Below are 18,645 nucleotides of genomic sequence, written 5' to 3'. Positions count from 1 at the left end.
TTTGTGCTCACAAGTAATGCATGAGGTGGTTCTTAATGCGATTGAGTCTGTCTATGGGATATTAGAGCATGTAACTCTTGATGAGAATTGTATAATATGAGTAATAGACTTCTGTGCTCTGTTTTTTGATTTTTTTTTTAAATAAAATACAATCCAACATTAATATGGCTTTCCATCGCAAAAGCGTGACTGTAACAGCTGAAGCAAATGTGGTTTAATGCAAGCCTACTAACAGCATATGGACTGCACGTATGCACGGCCTTACTCAACATGTGCTTAGACAAATCCATGTGCCAGACAAGATGTACTGCTTTTTCTTCTGTATGTATTTAGCTCTTAGTCCAGCTAAAACTAGTCTGGTTCCTGGCATGAAGTAGTCAAGAATACTGCAAATGAATAGAACAAACACATTTCTGACCAAGCCAGGAATAGTTAGAGGAAAACTTTCCTAGCAGCTAATAACTTTATAACTCTCTTCATCCCTTAAAGTTCTTCTGTTGGAGGTGATCTAGAATTTATAGTATTCTATAATCTTGCTCAACAACTCAAACTTTAAATGAATTGTAAAAATAATGCAGGAAGTAATGGGCTACCTATCATTGCTTAGTGTCATTTTTAATTACTTTTTTTCCCCTCCCGATTCCAAGCTGAGAGTTTTTACTGCAAGTTGATCATTATCTTTAATAAGAGCTTGTCCCATGTTATAGTAAAGAAACATACTTTTTTAATTTTTATGTAAAGGGGACAGCAGTATTATTCCCTGATCAAGTAGGGGGGGAAAAAATTAAAACTATTCTTAAATGAACATCTGCTTTGTTGATTTAACCTAGAGACTCTAAGTCACACATGCAGCAATTCTCCAGTCAGCTGCATAAGATTTAATTATGCTTCACACATTGTAGTAGACTGATATAATGATGCTAAAAAAAAAAAAGCTGTTCTCTTAAAGAATCTGTGTCGATTTGAGATCATATTCCCAAAAGTGTTTATTTTCCTGCTTGTGAGGAAAATTATTGTTGTTATAATACTTTATGGCTGTTTTGTGAAACACTGACAGAAGGAAGAGAGTGACATACTGAAAGAAAATGTCACTAACCATGAAACTTCATTAGAAACAAAATTGGAAGAGTTGTGAGTTCTTGGAATATTTGGTGCCTTGAAATATGTAGTTATAGAAAAAAATGGACAATAGAGAAGAAAGATGGTTGTAAAACCAGTTTCTCGACTAGGAAAATAATTCTAAGACTCGTCATTTCTATTGCACAAGTTGTCAGAGGTTTTAAAGACTAATTATATTTTTTCTGTTTTGTATACTCACTTATAAAGTCAAAACGGATCTGCTTTCTATAGAAACCATAGGAAAACATTAGAAAATAGAGAAAATAGTTTACATAGCTTGTGTATCTTGCTGCTTCCTGTCAGACAGATGTGTAAAAGCATGAGATCATCTGAACCACCCATGGGCAGTTCATAAAATATTTCTAACATGAAATAACATTACTGGGTTTAGAGAAGCATTATTTCTCTCACTAGGGGAAAAAAAAAGTCATGGATAATTATTGTGCCATGTCCTCTTATCAGCTTTAAAATAGCTGTGTGGCTCAGATTTCCTTTTTCTATTTTTCTGGTGTCAATATGCTGAAAGAGTACTAAGTTGACAAAAGCTACAGAAATTCTCTTAAATGTGCTCTATAGGCAAGCCAACAACATTATTCACAGCAGGACCTCTACTAAAGGCTGGCAGCTGTTAAATGTGGGTATCCTGGTGGTGTGGATGGAGTATTCAGTTTCCTTACCCCAGTGATAACCTTCCCCTGCTCTGGTAGTTGGTGTATTTCAGCTGGCCAGGCTCATAGTGTGCTTGGTCTTTCCAAGACTAACGGGCAGGCAGTTTATTATAATTCACATTTTTTGCCATTACAACATGTAGCTATTACTACGTTCTTTATGACCCAGGTATGTCTCCCCTTAATTTACGCTACCATTATATTGTTTAATTAATACTACCTAAAGACTGTTTGTCTCCATAATGCTTTAATACTGCTCTACTTAATTTTGTGAGGAGTTAATTGTGCAGCACTGACCTCTGTGGTATAATTTGACTTCTGTTGTTTGTGACAATACCAAGTTTCTGTTATTCTATTAAGTTGCTAATTAGCTCTCATCCTTCTAACATCTTGCTGTGTGGAGAGGGTCCACTCTCCTTCCTCTAGACCACAGCAGCATACAAAAGTATTGCAGCCAGCTACAGGATTACTTCAACGAGGAGGGTTTGGAACTAGACAACCCATTCCTGGAACACTTCCCAAACAATTTCATGAAGAAAAAAGCTTAAACCAATTCAAGAGGTATCTAGTGTTCAGAGCAGACAATGGAGAATTATTAGGACAAAGCTATCATGACTGAAAAGAGAAAAACTTACAACTGCTAGTTTACCATAAGGCATGCTTTAATTTCACTTGAGCTTTCATCCACATCTCCGTTAAATCTGAACAGCCTGATCAGGCCTCCAAGGGGCAGGTAACCAGACCAATCAAATAAAACCACCCTGGGTACTGAAATCTTCAGTGCTCAGACAATACCTCTGGCATACAAACACAGCACGGAACACCCACGGTTCTGTACAGATGAAGAGCATTAGCTAGCAGAAGGGCACAGTTAATTTCTGTAAGATACAGATAAGACACCCCACTTCTTGAAAGATCATTAACAGTACTTCCTCTGGTGTGGCTAACCATAGCCCTATGTGGTCCTTTGACATATACACCTATTTATTTCCCCGAGTCCCTGCAAGCTTGCATTGCATAATAGTAGGATATGTCAAGAGATTGGTACCTTCTGAATTACCCGTTATTAGCATCTTAACAAGGATCTAATTGCAGCAATATTGATGGTACTATCACACCTGTTTATTTAAACCTGTCTGATTATTTCAGCTTATGTTTCCTCCGCCTCAGTTCCTTTGCTCTTTCAGAAGCAGTTCTGTCTTCTGACTTGTTACCGAACACCAGTACCATGTAGTTGTAGCACTGCCAGGAGGAATTCGGTAAAATAATGTTAAGTGTTTTGGCGAGAGGGAAGTGTTCTAGAAGGATAGTAAGCTTATTCATGCCTCCACCGTCTGGTCTTCTGTATTTCTGGAACTGAGTGTAATTACGAGCTGAAAAAAGGATCCTTAAAACTGACTGCTTTAAATAGGTTCACTCTCAGTTTCAGATGACTTTTGTCTTTCTTTTTTCTACTAAGTTCTTCAAGAAGAATTCACCTAGTCAAAGGGGAAAAAGAAAAAGCACCCAAAGTGATTTTTATGTGTTTCCATGAAATAAAGCAAAAGAATACACATTCTTACTTACTGAGTATTGTATTCTACAATACAATTGCTCTTACCACTATTCTGTAGCAATTATATTCTACATAACGCTGCTTTCAATATGTGCAGCAGGGATGTAAGAAAACTCAAACCCATAATCCAACAAGCAATACCTTCCACCCCCTAAAAATCCTGATTTTCTTCATGCCCAATTTTATGGACAAGCTCTGCAGCTTTGTGCTTTCAAACAGGCCAAGGTGAATTGATTTAATTAAAAATTAATTCATATTTTATAAAGCATCAGCAACCTGTAGTGAAAGCTGCTATAAATCTTGTTTGAATTGGCATTAAAATCGTCTGAGAAGCAGGGTGCCCCTAGATGATTAGTCCCTGCTCTCTCCTTAGGAAAAGGCAGGACGCTGGACCTGCACAACCGTTCAGTAAGATCAGCTGCTACTTAGCACCCAGTGCTTTGTCAGAAAACGCACTGCTGTAAGTGCGGCTAATTATTTCTAGGGCACTGCAAATAAACTCTGCCAACAGCAACAAAATTGTATCACGAAGAGCCCCCTTAAGCCCTGAAGTGTTTAAGAGGCAGAATGTAACGGAAACCTTGAAGTTGGTGCCCCCTCTAAAGGGATCCTGTCTCCTGCATTAAGCTATTGTATGAATACAGGGTAGTGCCACACCGATGCACTTAAATGAAGTGCAGAAGGCAGGAAGTGTAAATAATAAAAACCAAAGGATGACTAGAGAAGTTGCCCTTGTGCAAAGGTGAGCTTTGTCGCCTATTACTTCACACTCTTAATTGTTATACAAAAAGTCATGTCCCAAATAATCAAACGCTTTGTAGTAATTTACCTGCTTTATAGGAGGAACGCACTAAAGGCCCACTGGCTGTGTAATGGAATCCAAGCTCGTTTCCTACTTTTTCCCAGTATTTAAATTTTTCAGGAGTCACATACTCCTCAACCTAGGTAAAAAGAATTCACGTTGATCAGGTCTTAATGTAAAAGAAAAATATAGACAGCACGTAGTGACATGAAAATGTTACTTCTCAAGTTCAAAACATTACATTCCAAAACTTTCAAGTCAAGTCATGAAAACTATTTTCCTCTCTGATTTTTACCCAAAGAATGTATTTTATTTGCTTTTCAGATATAGCTTCAAAGTTTAGAATGCAATTTTAGTTGTTGCTTCATTTTCTTTACTGTTTTTGAATGGTCCTTTTGCACAAACCCTTTTTTGTCCTAAGTTTGCAAAAAAAAGAAAAAACCACAAGAGAAACAAACAAAAAAAGCACCCCAGAATAATCCTACAAATCTCTTCACTAACAGTTATTTCAGTGGAACGGAACAAAGACCCTGGCTCTGGACAGATTACAGAAGGAGAAAATGGTAATTTTCACAGCTGAAGTGGCACCATTACGGGACAGCCTATGAGGCAGCGAATGAGAGCTGGCTTGAGCCATTACGTTGGAGGCATACACTGAGGCTCTTGTTCTGCAGAATCATGCCTCAGCTCCAGCTGTCTCCCCAGCTAATAGCAGCAAGTAGCAATGTGCAGTCTGCAGGAGACGGAAAGGATTAGACAGTTGAAGTCATTTCTAGCAAGGGGCCCATAACAGATGAAAATCAACTTCAGCGAAGAAGGAAATTTTTCCCAACATCCACGGTTAAGGCTGCACATCAAACCCCACTGCAGAAAGAGGAAACTTTACTGCAAGGTACAGACCAAAACACTGCCTGTAAATTAAAGGCATGTTTACCTTCAGGTGACGTTTTGTTGGTTGCATGTATTGTCCTAGGGTCAAACAATCCACGTCTGCTTCACGCAATACTGTGAAAAGAAAATTCCTCGTTAGTGGCAAAAGTATCACAAGGGATTGTCAGCAGCTGGAAAACACCCCACACTCGGAAGGCTGAACCAGGGTCACCCTGCAGCATCTTGGGGGGTTACGTCCTGCAGTCTCCATGAGCAGTAGCCATGCACTGCATTCTGCAACCCCGGCTCCTGCAAGACCTGATGTAGCTCAGAGCCAGGGAGAATATCATCACTCTGCACTGCAGTCACTCATCTCACTGCAGAGATGACACGCTCTTTTTTATTTTACTGCTTTTCACTGTATCTATGGTCCAGACCGTAGGATAGGTGTAGAAAAAATAGACTGTATCACTGCATTCCAACTATGGGTTATTGTACACAAAAGAAAGTACCAGGTAGGCATTCTTTCAGCTGGATGGAAGAGAAATGTTATATAATTAAAGAATTTCTTCTTAAAAGTGCATTGTATTCACTTGCCACTGTGAATGTTTCTCTTATTAAAAATAGATTGAAAAAAAAATAAGAAAATGCTACAGCTCCAAGGATAGCCTTTTTTTTTTTTTTTTAACAACTAAGTAAGCCAAACTGAACAATAATGTCTTATATTTCTAAAAGAAATGTGCACTAAGGCAATTATGTTGCAAGCTGATAGCTTGATTACTGCAAGGACTATGGATGTTAAAATAGTCACAGAAAGAGAGTTATAATTGCCACTGACATCAACAGGGAATGGATCTACGTGTCAAACTGTTTCTAAAAATCTGACAGCCATGTGAAAGCGAAATAATTCAGAAGTTTGGTCTTTTTAAACCAAACATTTTTTCCCCATAAAGCCTTGAAAGCATTTCCTCCAGGAAACTGGTTTGCGAGGATGCTCACAGCAGTTCTCCAATGGAATACGGTTCATCCACGTTAATGTGCGTTTCGGCCCCCACTCACGTTTCATCGTCGCGTACACCTGCTCGTCCGTCTCGCCCAGCCCCAGCATGATGGAGGTTTTCGAGATAACCCCAGGCTGCACCTTTTTGGCGTGCTTCAGCACACACAATGATTGCTCGAAGTTGGCTCGGGGGTCGCGGACCTTCCTTTTAGCATTTCCAGCGCAAGGAAAAAGAAGAAAAAGAGAGAGGAAGAAGGCAGGTAACTCAGACATGCCGAGACAGCTTAATCCTGCTGAATTCCATGTAGAAAAAGAGAGAGTTCAGAGGTTTCGACGCAGGGGTCTGACCCCAGCTGACAACCCCTGCTGAGGGCGAGGCTCCGCGGGCCGGCAGGGCGCAGAGAGGAGGCCCAGCGGGGCCTCTCCGTGCCCCCTGGAGCCTCTCGGAGCCCCGGGGGCCCCTCGGGTCGCTGTGGGGCCGTGCCGGGCCGGGCGGGTCCCCTCACGGCCCCCGGGCGCCTCAGGAGTGCGGCGCGGGGCCGGCGCCCTCTGGCGGCTGCAGGGAGGCGCCGCCGAGCCCGGGGCACGCCGGGAGCTGCGCCCGGACCCCGCCATTTCGCCGCCCGGCACGGCCCGGCCCGGCCCGGCCCCGCTCCGCTCCTCAGCGCGCCCCGCGCCCTGAGGCGACCCCCGGCAGGGCAGGGCTGGGCTGGGGGCTCCGGTGGCCGCTTCAGCGGCTCCTTCCTCAGCCTGCCCAGCCTGGGGCTGGGAGTTAGTCCCTGTGCCGTGTCAGGGATGAGGGCTGACGCCTCACGTTGGGCTAGTTTTTGAGAATTTCCCGGCTTTGTCAAAATTTTTCTCATGCTGAGGTGTGATGATGATCAGGACGTGCCCTTACAACTCCAGAAAACCAACGCGCTAAAGAGTGACACAAACAAAGCAAGCACGTTTCCATCCTAAAAAATCCTGCGTGTAGGCTAGAGTTAGGTAAAAACACTTACTGAGAAAGTTCTGCAAGTAGAGTACCTCACAAAATATGATTTCTTACTTTTAGGACAATCCTTTCCCTTGAAAAGCCTACATAAAACCCCAGGGTAGACGGATATGTAACATTTTTTCCATTGGCAGGTTATACAAGACAGGAAAACGTAGGGGAGTCAGTACCACTTGTGAATGGAATGTAAGGAACCGACAGCCAAAGCCTTAATGACAATTAAAAAAATTAGCTCTGACTCTCTCTCACAAAGAATCCCTTTTACGAAATCCCTTTTTTTTTTATACAGTCTTCTACTTCCATTTATACATACTACTTTTGCTCACCTTTGTAATTCTGGAACCGTTTCCACATTGTGAGCATACACATCTAGTCCTGATAACGCCACTTTCTCCACAGCTTTGAGGTCCCCTCGAAAATCAGGAGTTAGGCATTCCACAAGAATTTTTGAATTCCTGAAAGAGAGATAGAAAATGAACAAATCTATGGGATTCGTATCTCTGTTGCTAAAAAGCCCAATACAGCAAAAACAGAACAAAACCCTGAATTAACGATGCTCTGATAAGAAAAGCAAAGTTAATTCAGGATACATTGCTAAAACAAGAGATTTCTGCAAATACTAAGGGTTATTGCTCTTTAATATTATTATAGTTCAAACAGAACAATGTGTTTAATTTCCAATTTTACTGATGTGAGCTAACACAGAATGAAAGTCAAATTATATAAAAGTCATTCTTGCAGTCTCTTAAACAATCACGCTTACGGTCTGTACGTGATTTTTTTGTCACTTGCAGGTTAACTTAACAAGGTTTTCAATATTATTTTAATATCGTAGCTTCAATATACAGAGGAGATATATTCCTGGCCTGACACACGGTTAAAGAAATAATCCAGAGCATAGCTTTAAATAAACCCGAATTGGAAATGTATTAAAATTGGGGCCATACATTGGGACCTTTACACCAGAAAGATGAAAAACAGGGGAAAAAGGTATACAAGCAGGCTAAAGGCAGACTTTTGTACATGTGTGGTCCCTGAAATAATTCATCTGAAGCTAATTTTGACCTACATGCCATAAAACTCTCTAAAGGTTTAATAGTAATAGTAATACATTATTAATATACCTTTCTTTCAGATGAGAGACTGTCTTGGCAAAGTGTTCTGCTCCACCATCAGGCATATCTAGAAGCATTTCAATTACTCAGTTAAGCTTTCTGTTCAAGAAATGTATCCACTTATTAGCAGTGCCACGAAAAATGCAGAGTCACATTTAAATACAAACAAATAAAGCAGCAGTTCTTGGTCAAAAGCTGAAACACCAGGCTTATCTTACTGCTTACGCCAAAAGTTTATAACAGATATTCTACCAAACCTCATTCTGCACACAGACACAGGTCATTTAGGGCAGACTTCAAACATTTACTCTGAATTTACTTGGCTTTGTGGGTGCCCTGTCAGCCTAAGCACAAAATGACTTGAACCATTTATGTTTTTGATCTTACAAACAGACTTACAAAAAAAAAAGATTTCCAACTAAGTATTATTGCTCTTTTATTGTAAGCTACTTTGAAGCTACCAGATTTTCAACTGAAGTACACTGAAGAGTCTTTGCAACAGTTTTGCCCGCCTATGTGGTGTCACCACAAACGAGCTACTACAACCACAGAAAAAAAAGCAACTTTAAGTATTGTTAAGAATAATTTATTCCAGGTTTAGTTGATGGGAAGAAGTTCTGTAATATTATTCTGTATGAATGTGGATTTTTTTTCATTAAGTAACAGAAAACAGCGTACATGTTTGTACTTTGCAAAAAAAAAAAAAGTTATAAAATATTTAATAAAATATTGTAATATTTTTAATGTCTAGACCTTGTTGCTCTCTACAGCTACCTAAAAGGAGGGTGTCAGTCTCCGTCAGTCTCCTTTCTCAGACGGCAAGTGGTAGAACAAAAGGCAACATCTTCAAGTAGCACCAGAAGAGGTTCAGATTGTTGACTCCTTTAAAATAGGAATCCTCAACAACTGCGCTGAGGAGTAAGTGTTTATCAAGGTCTGTCTGTACCCCATGTAACGCATATGAGAGCTTACACTGGACGATGTTATGACAATGTACTAACCGTCTCTGTCCACGGATGTCAATACAACGTAATCCAAGCCCCATTCAGCAATAGCTTTAGCTGTGTTGTAAGGCTCCTCAGGATCCAGTGGAGGTGGATTTCTTGCTGTCTTTACTGAGCAAAATCTGCAACCTCTGGTGCACGTGTCACCCATCAGCTGAAATAAGAAAGGCATCCCTACATTTACATGTCACACATCACTACTGTTCAGCTAAGTAACAGCCGCATGTGGTAAAGCAGACAAATCCCTCTAATTAGGAAACCAATAAGGACAGTGACATACCTTAAATTTAATATAACAGAGCCAAAACACTGTAGCAGAGATTGTAGCATATTGTCAGAGATACAACGCTCAGCTCAAACAGCAATAAAACACTTCAGAAATAGTTAACAGCTTACCATAATAGTAGCCGTAGCTGTAGCATGTTCACCACCTCCCCAGCATTCTCCGATGTTGGGACAACGCGCTTCCTCACACACCTGAGGTTAAACAGACAGTCCTGCAATGTGTATTTCAACAGTAGCCTACAAACCAAACCCAAGTCCTTCTGTGATAAATGAGATTTAACAGTTACACACCGTTACTGAAGCAGCAGAATTGCTAGAAAGACAATCATTGGTGCATTACATCCATTTCCATTCCTTTCCTCCATCACAATTTCAAAAATTCCTCAGCCAAGTAACTGCCTTACTAATTAGCACAGCGTCATTAATATTTTAAATTTACCAATTGAACAAGATTCAATATTCACAAGATCTCTGATACATCAAAGTGTGATCTTACTCTGAAAAAAAGCCCTCCATGCAAACCCACCACTTTTTATCATCTTGAACATATATTTAATGAAATGGGTATTTCTAGAATGTCTTTTCTTACAAACCAGTTACATATCTCTGAAATTGTATTTCCATTAAAAACAGTCACACATAGCATCTTCTGATCTCATTGGTGATGCAAGTAGTAAACTCTAGTATTTTAAATCATAGCATAAAAACATGAAATTCTCTAGAGGATTTTATTTTTAATTAAGGGTAAAATTCACCAGTCAAAAAGGACCAGCTTTGGGCTTGGTTTCAGCATCAAAGACCATGCAAGACATAATTTCTACCTGTCTTCCACAAAAAAATAACTCTGCGTCATTAAAAAATGCCTCATTTCTACCAGAAAATTTAGTTAGTACTAGACTTACCGTGTGAAGATTTAAGCTTCTCAAGGTATTCTTTAGTTTATTGTAATTCTTTCCCATGGGAATCTTTGTTTTCAGCCATGGTGGAAGCTGCAGCCTGAAAAAGAAATCAAGCAAAGAGAATTAATAAGATATTTATGTAAGTTTCCATTAATTTCTTAGATCTATGTCAACTTGTTACATATCACGATGAGGAAAGGTTTCTTAGATATTGACACAGCTCAGTGACCAATGTTAACATCACTCATAGTCACAACAGACTTCTGTCTTCCACGCTTATTAGCATCCCAATACTCAAAATTGGGAGTTTGTGCTCATTGGGAGGTTTAAGGCTGTTAACAGAAGCAGGGGGATTTCACAGTGCAACAGTGGGGATCGCAGCAATTAATGGTGGTGTAAATTGCATGCCTGTCACAAAGTCTGATCAAATTGATAACTAGAAATACATTTTTGTTTAAGCATTTTAAATTTTACTCTGCATTAATTTGTTTTTCAATACTGGTTATAGCTTTTTACCACTTCACTCACCCATTGACGCCCGCTCATAGTTAGATACGGGGTATGGCACAAGCACTCAGGTGAGAAAAATACCACAGTGCCTTAACGTTTTGGTGTGTATTTAAAGCGAATACCGTGTTTTTTCCTTCAGAAATCAGACTGGCGAGCACTTTGAGGAGATAATTCAATGGAAGCGCGTTGTGTGTGCTCTGTATTCGCATTGAGCAGGCGAGGCACCGCAGGGGTGCCCCCGCAGCTGCCTAGAATTGCCTGACACTTACCTCTCGCCCTTCTGGCGCTTCAGGGCTCCCGCATACCCGGCCCAGGCGCCCCTGTCGGCCAGCTCTCCGCAGACGAAGTCCCGCAGGCCCGGGCCGTTCCGCAGCGATTCCTTCTTCTCCTCGGGCAGGGAGCCCGCCGTCCCGCACCGGGCACACGCGTGCCTCGCCGACACCTTAATAGAACAAGGCGGATAAACCAAATTTACGCAATTACAAACGCACCGGTTACAAACACCCCCATTCGGCCCCTCCCGGGCCCATAACACCCCCCCCACCCCGCAGGGCTCCCCCTCACCCGGGCGCGGTGCCTCAGCAGCAGCAGCGCCATGGCGGCGGCCACCCCACCCCCCCACAGCGCCCCCGCTCGATGCGCTCGATGCGCTCGGCGCTCGGCTCCCCGCGCCCGTTAGCGCGCAGCGAGCCTCGCTCGCTCCTGCCTGCCTCCCGCTGATGACGTCAGCAGGCCGAGGGGGTATAAGTACGCGATGACGTCACGCGCAGCCTCTTTCCGCCCCGCGCGCCGCCAGGTGAGGAGGAGCCCGCGGCCGCCATCCCGCACCCGCCGCCGCCCCGCATCCGCCGCCATCCGCCGCGGGCGGCCCCTGCAGCGCCCCGGGGGGGGTGCGGGCAGATCCCCGGGGCGGCGCCGGCTGCCATCGCGGCGCTCTGATGGGGCGCTGCCGGCCGGGAGCCGCCCCGATGGCGCCTCCTTTACCCCCCCCCCCGTCCTGGTGGAGGCCTCACCGCGGCCTAGCCCCGGCCTGGGGGGGGGCGCCCGTAGCTGTGGGGGGGAGGGGGGCGGCAGGGGGCTCGGCCGCGCGGCTGCCAACGCCTTGTGGTTGTCGCCCCTAGGATGAAGACCATCCTCAGCAACCAGACCGTTGACATCCCCGACCAAGGTAGGGCCGCGTGCGGGAAGCCCGCGGGAAGCGGCCCCGCCGCCGCCTAACGCGCCTCTGTGTTCGGTTCGCAGTCAGCGTGTCGCTGAAGGGCCGCACCGTCATCGTCAAGGGGCCCCGGGGAACCCTGCGGAGGGATTTCAACCACATCAACGTGGAGCTGTCGCTGCTGGGGAAGAAACGCAAGAAGGTGAGGGATTAACTTCAGCCCGTAGAGAGAAGGTGGGAGCTGGTAATAAGACTTCCATGCTGCAAGTAAATCGCTGAGTGCTTATCTTCGTGTTTCTTGAAAGAAAATGGGGTTGTGGAACGCTGGCCCGCTCAGGCTCCGTGACAGGCCTGAAGTTCTGTCGTGTTTTGGAATGACGTTGTTGGTTGATTTCCTTCATCACTTCAGTTATAATCAGTGGACAAGGGGCTGCCTGTTCTATGCTGTTTTTTAAGCTGGTTTGTTTAAACGAGATAAAATTAATTCTGTGCATTTAAGTTTTCAGAGTTGGCAAGTTATATTGGGAGAGCTGATGTTTTCACATATTTTTCTATCATCTGAAGGATTTAAGAAAAAAGGGGAGGAGTGCATGATTTCAGTAACTTATTGACAAGCATCTGCTGGATGATAAAAACACCGGGTCCTTAGGCAGTGCGTTATTAAAAAGTTGATAGATTACATGGAGGTGACTGACCCCAAAACAACTGGTGTACTATTGGGAAGGATATAGCATTCTTCAGCTAAGGGGTCAGAGCTTTTTTATAACCACTACCTTTCCTAGTTTCTCTGAACTTTTGTTGGTAATGGGGCAAAAAGAAGATGAACTTTGTGTGCTGGGTGTTAGGACATAAGGCGTGCGCTGGATGGGCATTTAACAATCATTGAACAATACTTCTACGCTTCCAGTAGCTAACTTGGACTTCTCTCTCTTTGTTTGTTACAAAATTGTGTTTTTAGTTGTGAAATGTAGCTGAAAGCTTTGTTATTTGTTTTCTTAACCCAGCTGCGTGTGGACAAGTGGTGGGGTAACAGGAAGGAGCTGGCAACAGTTCGCACAATTTGCAGCCATGTACAGAACATGATTAAGGGTGTTACACTGGTAAGTTGTATTTGAAGGTAGAAGAACTATGTCATTTTTGTTACACTAGTCATAGCCTTTTACTTCAGTGTGAGCTCCTATAAGTATTGAAATTACTGTGCACATATGCTTCTTTTCCCCCCCCCCCCCCTTGCTCTCAAACAAGTTCTGCAGGTAGAGAAAAGTATGAACAGTAAGTTCTGGATGTTTCTTGGGCTTAGCAATTTGTCTTTACTAGGAAATTATCTTGGATATATTTTGTTCTAAATGTATCCAGTAAGCGTTACGCACCTGTTTGGATTTTTTCTTGGATGTGCTCTGATTTCAGTATCTAACGATGTCCTTTATCCCAGGGCTTCCGTTACAAGATGAGGTCGGTGTATGCTCACTTCCCCATCAACGTTGTTATCCAGGATAACGGCTCACTTGTGGAAATCCGAAACTTCTTGGGAGAGAAGTACATCCGCAGGGTGCGCATGAGGCCAGGTGAGCGCACCCGCAGGTGAATTATTTCTAATGGGGGTGGGTGGCTTCCAAACGGTCTTCTTTGGGTGCTGCCAGGGACAGCAGGAGATGGCAAGCAACTGTCAAAGCAGAATTTTCCAGTCTGTCCGAATATATGTAACCTTATGATAAGTTTACTACTGTTCAGATTTATAATTGATAATGATTGTAACTTGCTTTTAATAAATCTTTACTAGGGAGAAAGCTTAAAGCTACTTTACTGCCATAGGAGTTAGAAGGATCTCAGTTTAATGTCATCATCATTCAGTCTTGACAGCGTTCATTGACATTAAACTGCTGGTGCTCAATTTTAAATTGGTGTTTCTGTTTCAAACATTGTACGTGAACTGATTTTACAGTACATCATATTTTTAGTCTTTAAAGTGTTACTGTGTTCTGAATACCTTGACTGAGCACGCGTAATTTTCATCTTACCCAGTCTTGCATAATTGGAGCTTTAGCTAGGTGTCTGATGGGGCAAATGTTTGATGGATATTATGAAACTTCCTCAGTGAAGAGACTAAACATTTCTTAACCATAGTTACCCTAAGATTGTAGGGGATACTTTATGGATGAAACGTGTTTTTTTTTTTTTTTTTTGTAATCCACTGCTGATGAAGGTATGAGTGTGACAGATGATGTTTTAGGGTGGGTTTAGATGAAAGCATCAGACTGGTCTGATATGATACAGCGTGGAGGGACTTAGAGTAGCTGTGACTTTGATGTATAGGGGAATATTAATTTGATTTTTTTATTTGGCTTTTATTTCAAATGTAGGTGTTAGTTAAAACACTAGTTTAACATTTATTGTTTAAATAAATCAAGCTATGAAGTCTTACTTGTGTTACTTTCCTTGCAAGTGAAAGTTTCCTGTTAAATTCTTGAGCATGGCAGTGCTTACCCCCATGAATGCTTCCAGTGTGTCTGGTGATGTGGTGCTGAACGAGTCAGAGGGTGGGGTTTTTCCTGATGACTTCCTTGGGGTGAATCCAGTTTTGTCTTAGTGAGCATAAGAATGTGGAAAATGGCACCACCTAGCTGACAATGTCACACTGGCAAAACCTCTAGTTTATGTGCTGTGGGGGTGATTAATGCCCTAACGCAGGAACACTTCAGTAGGAACATCACTCGGTGCGGGTCATGTTCTGGATTGAAGGCAGCTCACCTCTGTGTGCTGGAGCTGTTGAGAGAGGGCAGTCCTGGAAGAGCTTTTGGGGGGCAGTTTTAACTAAGTCATTGAAGCTTGTTATTACCTAGAGTAATACTGTTTGGATCCATGAATTGTGACAGGACACAAGCACTGAGTCCTTAATACATCTTTGCTGTCTTCACCGTTGATGGATGGTTTGTGTGTTTTGCTTTCTGTAGGTGTTACCTGTGCAGTATCTCAGGCCCAGAAAGACGAGCTGATCCTTGAAGGAAATGACATTGAATTGGTCTCCAATTCAGGTTTGTGAAGTTGATGCAGGGGGAGATTTAATGGTACCGTCACTGTTTCCTGAAGATGTCAGTTTCAGAAACTTCTTTTCCTTTTTCTCTAATACTGAGCTAAATGACACTTCAGTGTATTTGTTCTTTTAAATATAGTCAATATAATTTGCTTTTCATTGGTTGTTATGCTTTTTTAAAACTTAGAGATGTTCTCAAAAATCTCTAGGACCTTTCTTCTAGTTAACATTGATTGCTTTTTTGGCAGAAAATTTCAGCTTTTCATTTGTACAAGTATGCAGTGAGAGACTGTCTCTGCCTGAAGTTGCCAAGCTAGGCTCAGTGAAATGTCTTTTTTTTTTTTTTTTTTTTTTAAATCAACTGACAGTTTTTTCAAGTTATTATTTCCCTTCTCCAAGTGACAGTTCTATTTATTAGTTGAAATACTGGAGAGGCTGGACCTCTTGTTTTAGGTTAATGGTCTTGCTTTGTTTGCAGCTGCCTTGATCCAGCAGGCCACTACGGTCAAGAACAAGGATATCAGGAAATTCTTGGACGGTATCTACGTCTCCGAGAAAGGAACAGTACAGCAGGCAGATGAGTAAAACTCTAACAGGTTGGTGTCATCTTAGGGAGATGGGTGTTATTTGGAAGTTACTATGCTGTGTTTGTCAGGTGCATTGAGTTCTTTCTGAGGACAAGGCTGGCGCCTTAGCTTGTTTCTTAAAGTCTATGATTTTTGGAATGTGGGAGCTGGGGACAACAGGGATGTAAGGCAGCGTGCTTGAGAAACAAACGCCTAGAGATGGTTGCCTGAATCGGAGAGCTTGACAGGGCTCACCTGCTTCAGTGAGGCAGTGCTGAACCACGTTCCCTGTAGAGATGCAGTGGTGTAAGGCCTCTTGTAAAACTTTTACCAGGTTTCTTGGCAATAACTTTGCATCTCTTAATAACTTGGTTTCACACTGCTGTAGGGATAAACATCTAACGGAGGCGCTGTATTTCTGTGCTGTGAATGCCAGTTGTGGTAGCTATTGGGAACTAAAACCAACTGACCTGGGATGAAAGCAGTTTCCAGCTATTTATGCGGAAGACTTCCTGGTTGGACACAGACTTTATTTAAAAAAAAAAGCGGATAGTATTTAACTTATATAGAGAGGTGTTCTGCGTACTGTGTATAAATTCTTGTAAACAAAGGTCAGTGTAACAAAGAGAACTGTTGAACATTGTGTATTTACATTTGCTACTGAAGTTGAGTTCAGGGATTTGGGTTTAATTTAAGAATTTAAACTAGTTTAGTTTGAGACATTTCAGCTACATATGTTTCCATATGTGGTATGAAATACTTGTGTGGGATGAGTCAGGCTGAGTTGTATTTAAAATAAATGTTGTGTGGCTTCTGAACCTGAGCAGGAGACAGGATTCTCATGAAGTGACTTCCATAAACTAAATCTTAGTGGCAGCCAGATACTGGGTGCTTATAGACTACTGGAAAAATATTTTTAGTGCTCTTCAGTTTCCTGAGAGACAGGATGACTTGTTACCTTTGTTAAGCAATTTTGAACCATTTCTCATTGTCAAGTAAACTTTTCTGCATAAAGTTAAGTACATTTTTGAGCTACTAATTTTTGCCTTGCCTTATACCTTTATCTTGAAAAAGATCAATTAACTTGTCATTTGTCCATAAATGTTCAATTTCACATTTGCAGTGCTGAAGCCTTTCTAAAAGCTCTTTCCCTTTCTATTTGCAGTTGTCTAAATCTCGAAACAAACCACCATGAGACAGCGTATCAGCAAGTGCCAGATCGAAGCATCTCATATAAAAACTGAACGAGATGAGAGGTTTAATAAAAGAAAACCTGTTTCATATCTTGGCCTCTTCTTTTAAGAACTAGATGGTGGTGATGAGAACCTGCTCAAGGTCTGTCTTCTGGAGAAGCAGGTTATCACAGGGTGATGCAAATATAGTTCAATGCTGTGCACGTATTTGCAGCCTTGGCTCAGAAGGTTCAGACTGAAGGCTGATGGATGGGAATCCTTGTGACACGTAAAGCCAGGAAGTGGTAGCTTTAAACCAGAGTGTTAAGAAGCCCCACTAAACCAGTCCCAGAATTCTGTACGACAGGTACAGAATTCAAGAGGGGTTTTGTCCTGGGGTATTTTGAGTGATAATTTGTGACTTTGGGTAATGGAAGGATGTGTGCACCTCCAATACCTGTGCCATTTGCCACACAGACTGCTTTATTGTGTAAAACAGTCAAATGATCAGGGAGGTTCTGGTCTGGTACTTACCTTTTGGGTAAATGAACCTTCCGTGATGGCCAGTGCTTGAAATCCAATGGAATGAGCAGTGTGCATGTATGGACTGACACTCAAGGTTCGGCCAAGTAGTGGGAGTTGGGGTTCAGTCACTGTGCATTGTAAAGTGGAGAAAGGTGGTAGGAAATGGATTGCTCTTGCTTTTACTTGCATCTTGCACCCCCCAGCTCTGCCCTCCAGCTGTGGTTCTAGCCTCACCAGTGCTCTGTGTCAGTCCTGTTACAGGGCTAAACAAGGCCAACAGTTTGCTGGAAGTCAGGTGTTTAGAGGAGAGGAAAAACAAAAAAAACAACAGTTCAGCTCTAGAAGCTGATAGGGATATGCTGCTCTGGAACTTCACTCTAGCATAGGAAAATGTGGGTGGAAACAAAAGCAGTTGCCTCTTATGTCAGTACATACCTAGAGCTGCTTCCCTGCCACACCCTGGGTTTGTTGTACCTGCACAGCCAAGTGCGATCTGCGCAGGCATTTTGAGTGCATTGATGCAGTGACTGAAAAGGCTGGCAAAGGTGAGTTTAAGTGATTGCACAGCTCATGGGGAGGGGAAAAAAAAAACAAAAAAAAACAAAACCCAAAAACACTTGCTTTGAGATTGCCAAAAAGCAAACTAAGGGGAAGCTCTGGTCCATGAAAAATGAAAAGAATGTTCATTTATCCCTGGAGTGTGTTATGCCCAGGTTGGTAGCTTTCATTTAATGCAGCAGTATCATGAAACCCAGCCTAGAGGACAGAAATAAAATTGTAACACAGCTTCAGTATTGTTTTCTGCTCAACAGTTCAAAGTCCTTGCTAGACTATGAGAGAATTCAAAAGGAAGTGAAGAGATTGAATAATGTCTAACCTAGGGAAGCCACGTAGGCCAACCATATCCTGTGTTTCACTGTCCTCTATAGGCTGTTGGAGGCCACTTATATTGAGACCAGTTTTGCAGCACACAAACAATTGCTTTAGGTTGATGCTAAACAGGAAGGGTGCTGTAGGAGATTCCATGATGAGCTCCATCCACAAACACAGCATTCCCAAGTCCAGTCCGGATCTTTGCTCAGTAAACCCTGTCAAAATGTAGAGGACTTCTTGTCCTCAGCACAGTTTCACTGGAGATCTGCACCTGATGCACTGATTGCTGTCATTTTCATTAAAAAGATTGCACACAATTCTTACCAGAATAAATACTTCAAAATAATAAGCGTATCCCATGGGATTTATACCAGCCATGGTTTGCGATGGTACGTTACGAGAGCTAAAATGATGATATATATTTGATTTTCTATTGAAAATATGTTTGATGAGCTATCAAAGTGCAGTTTAGATTAATCCCTCTCAAGTAGATTAATATTT

At 42.3% G+C, this 18,645-nt stretch overlaps 2 protein-coding genes across 2 annotated transcripts; one reads left to right on the top strand and one right to left on the bottom strand.

The window, feature by feature from the left end:
* Positions 1-2,428: 2,428 nt before the first annotated feature.
* Positions 2,429-11,516, bottom strand: LIAS (lipoic acid synthetase). Its single transcript, XM_084518399.1, has 11 exons — positions 11,386-11,516; positions 11,091-11,263; positions 10,315-10,408; positions 9,524-9,604; positions 9,125-9,281; positions 8,133-8,190; positions 7,335-7,463; positions 6,074-6,219; positions 5,079-5,149; positions 4,172-4,283; positions 2,429-3,265 (listed from the first exon to the last, which is right to left on the bottom strand). The coding sequence occupies exons 1-11, from the start codon at positions 11,416-11,418 to the stop codon at positions 3,213-3,215; spliced, it is 1,107 nt and encodes a 368-aa protein (XP_084374525.1). The 5' UTR covers positions 11,419-11,516; the 3' UTR covers positions 2,429-3,212.
* A 48-nt stretch (positions 11,517-11,564) lies between these two features.
* On the top strand, positions 11,565-16,857 carry RPL9 (ribosomal protein L9). Its single transcript, XM_084518400.1, has 8 exons — positions 11,565-11,617; positions 11,943-11,989; positions 12,064-12,179; positions 12,982-13,077; positions 13,410-13,542; positions 14,929-15,009; positions 15,487-15,604; positions 16,740-16,857. Exons 2-7 carry the CDS (start codon positions 11,944-11,946, stop codon positions 15,591-15,593), a joined length of 579 nt encoding a protein of 192 aa, XP_084374526.1. The 5' UTR covers positions 11,565-11,617; position 11,943; the 3' UTR covers positions 15,594-15,604; positions 16,740-16,857.
* Positions 16,858-18,645: the final 1,788 nt, after the last annotated feature.

The sequence above is a fragment of the Aythya ferina genome, assembly GCF_964211825.1.
Source record: "Aythya ferina genome assembly, chromosome: 4".
Classification (NCBI taxonomy): domain Eukaryota; kingdom Metazoa; phylum Chordata; class Aves; order Anseriformes; family Anatidae; genus Aythya; species Aythya ferina.
The sequence above is the reverse complement of the archived record's forward strand: the minus strand, read 5'-3'. Positions and strand labels throughout refer to the sequence as shown.

Bases quoted from the DNA above. Each gene is read 5' to 3' on its own strand.
- LIAS (XM_084518399.1), bottom strand. From the start codon at position 11,418: ATGGCGCTGCTGCTGCTGAGGCACCGCGCCCGG. The intron at 9,282-9,523 runs GTAAGCTGTTAA...TTCTTATTTCAG, and splicing joins CAGCTACGGCTACTATTATG to CTGATGGGTGACACGTGCAC. The intron at 8,191-9,124 runs GTTAGTACATTG...AAATGCTTCTAG, and splicing joins GACATCCGTGGACAGAGACG to ATATGCCTGATGGTGGAGCA.
- RPL9 (XM_084518400.1), top strand. From the start codon at position 11,944: ATGAAGACCATCCTCAGCAACCAGACCGTTGACATCCCCGACCAAG. The intron at 12,180-12,981 runs GTGAGGGATTAA...TTCTTAACCCAG, and splicing joins TGGGGAAGAAACGCAAGAAG to CTGCGTGTGGACAAGTGGTG. The intron at 13,543-14,928 runs GTGAGCGCACCC...TGCTTTCTGTAG, and splicing joins CAGGGTGCGCATGAGGCCAG to GTGTTACCTGTGCAGTATCT.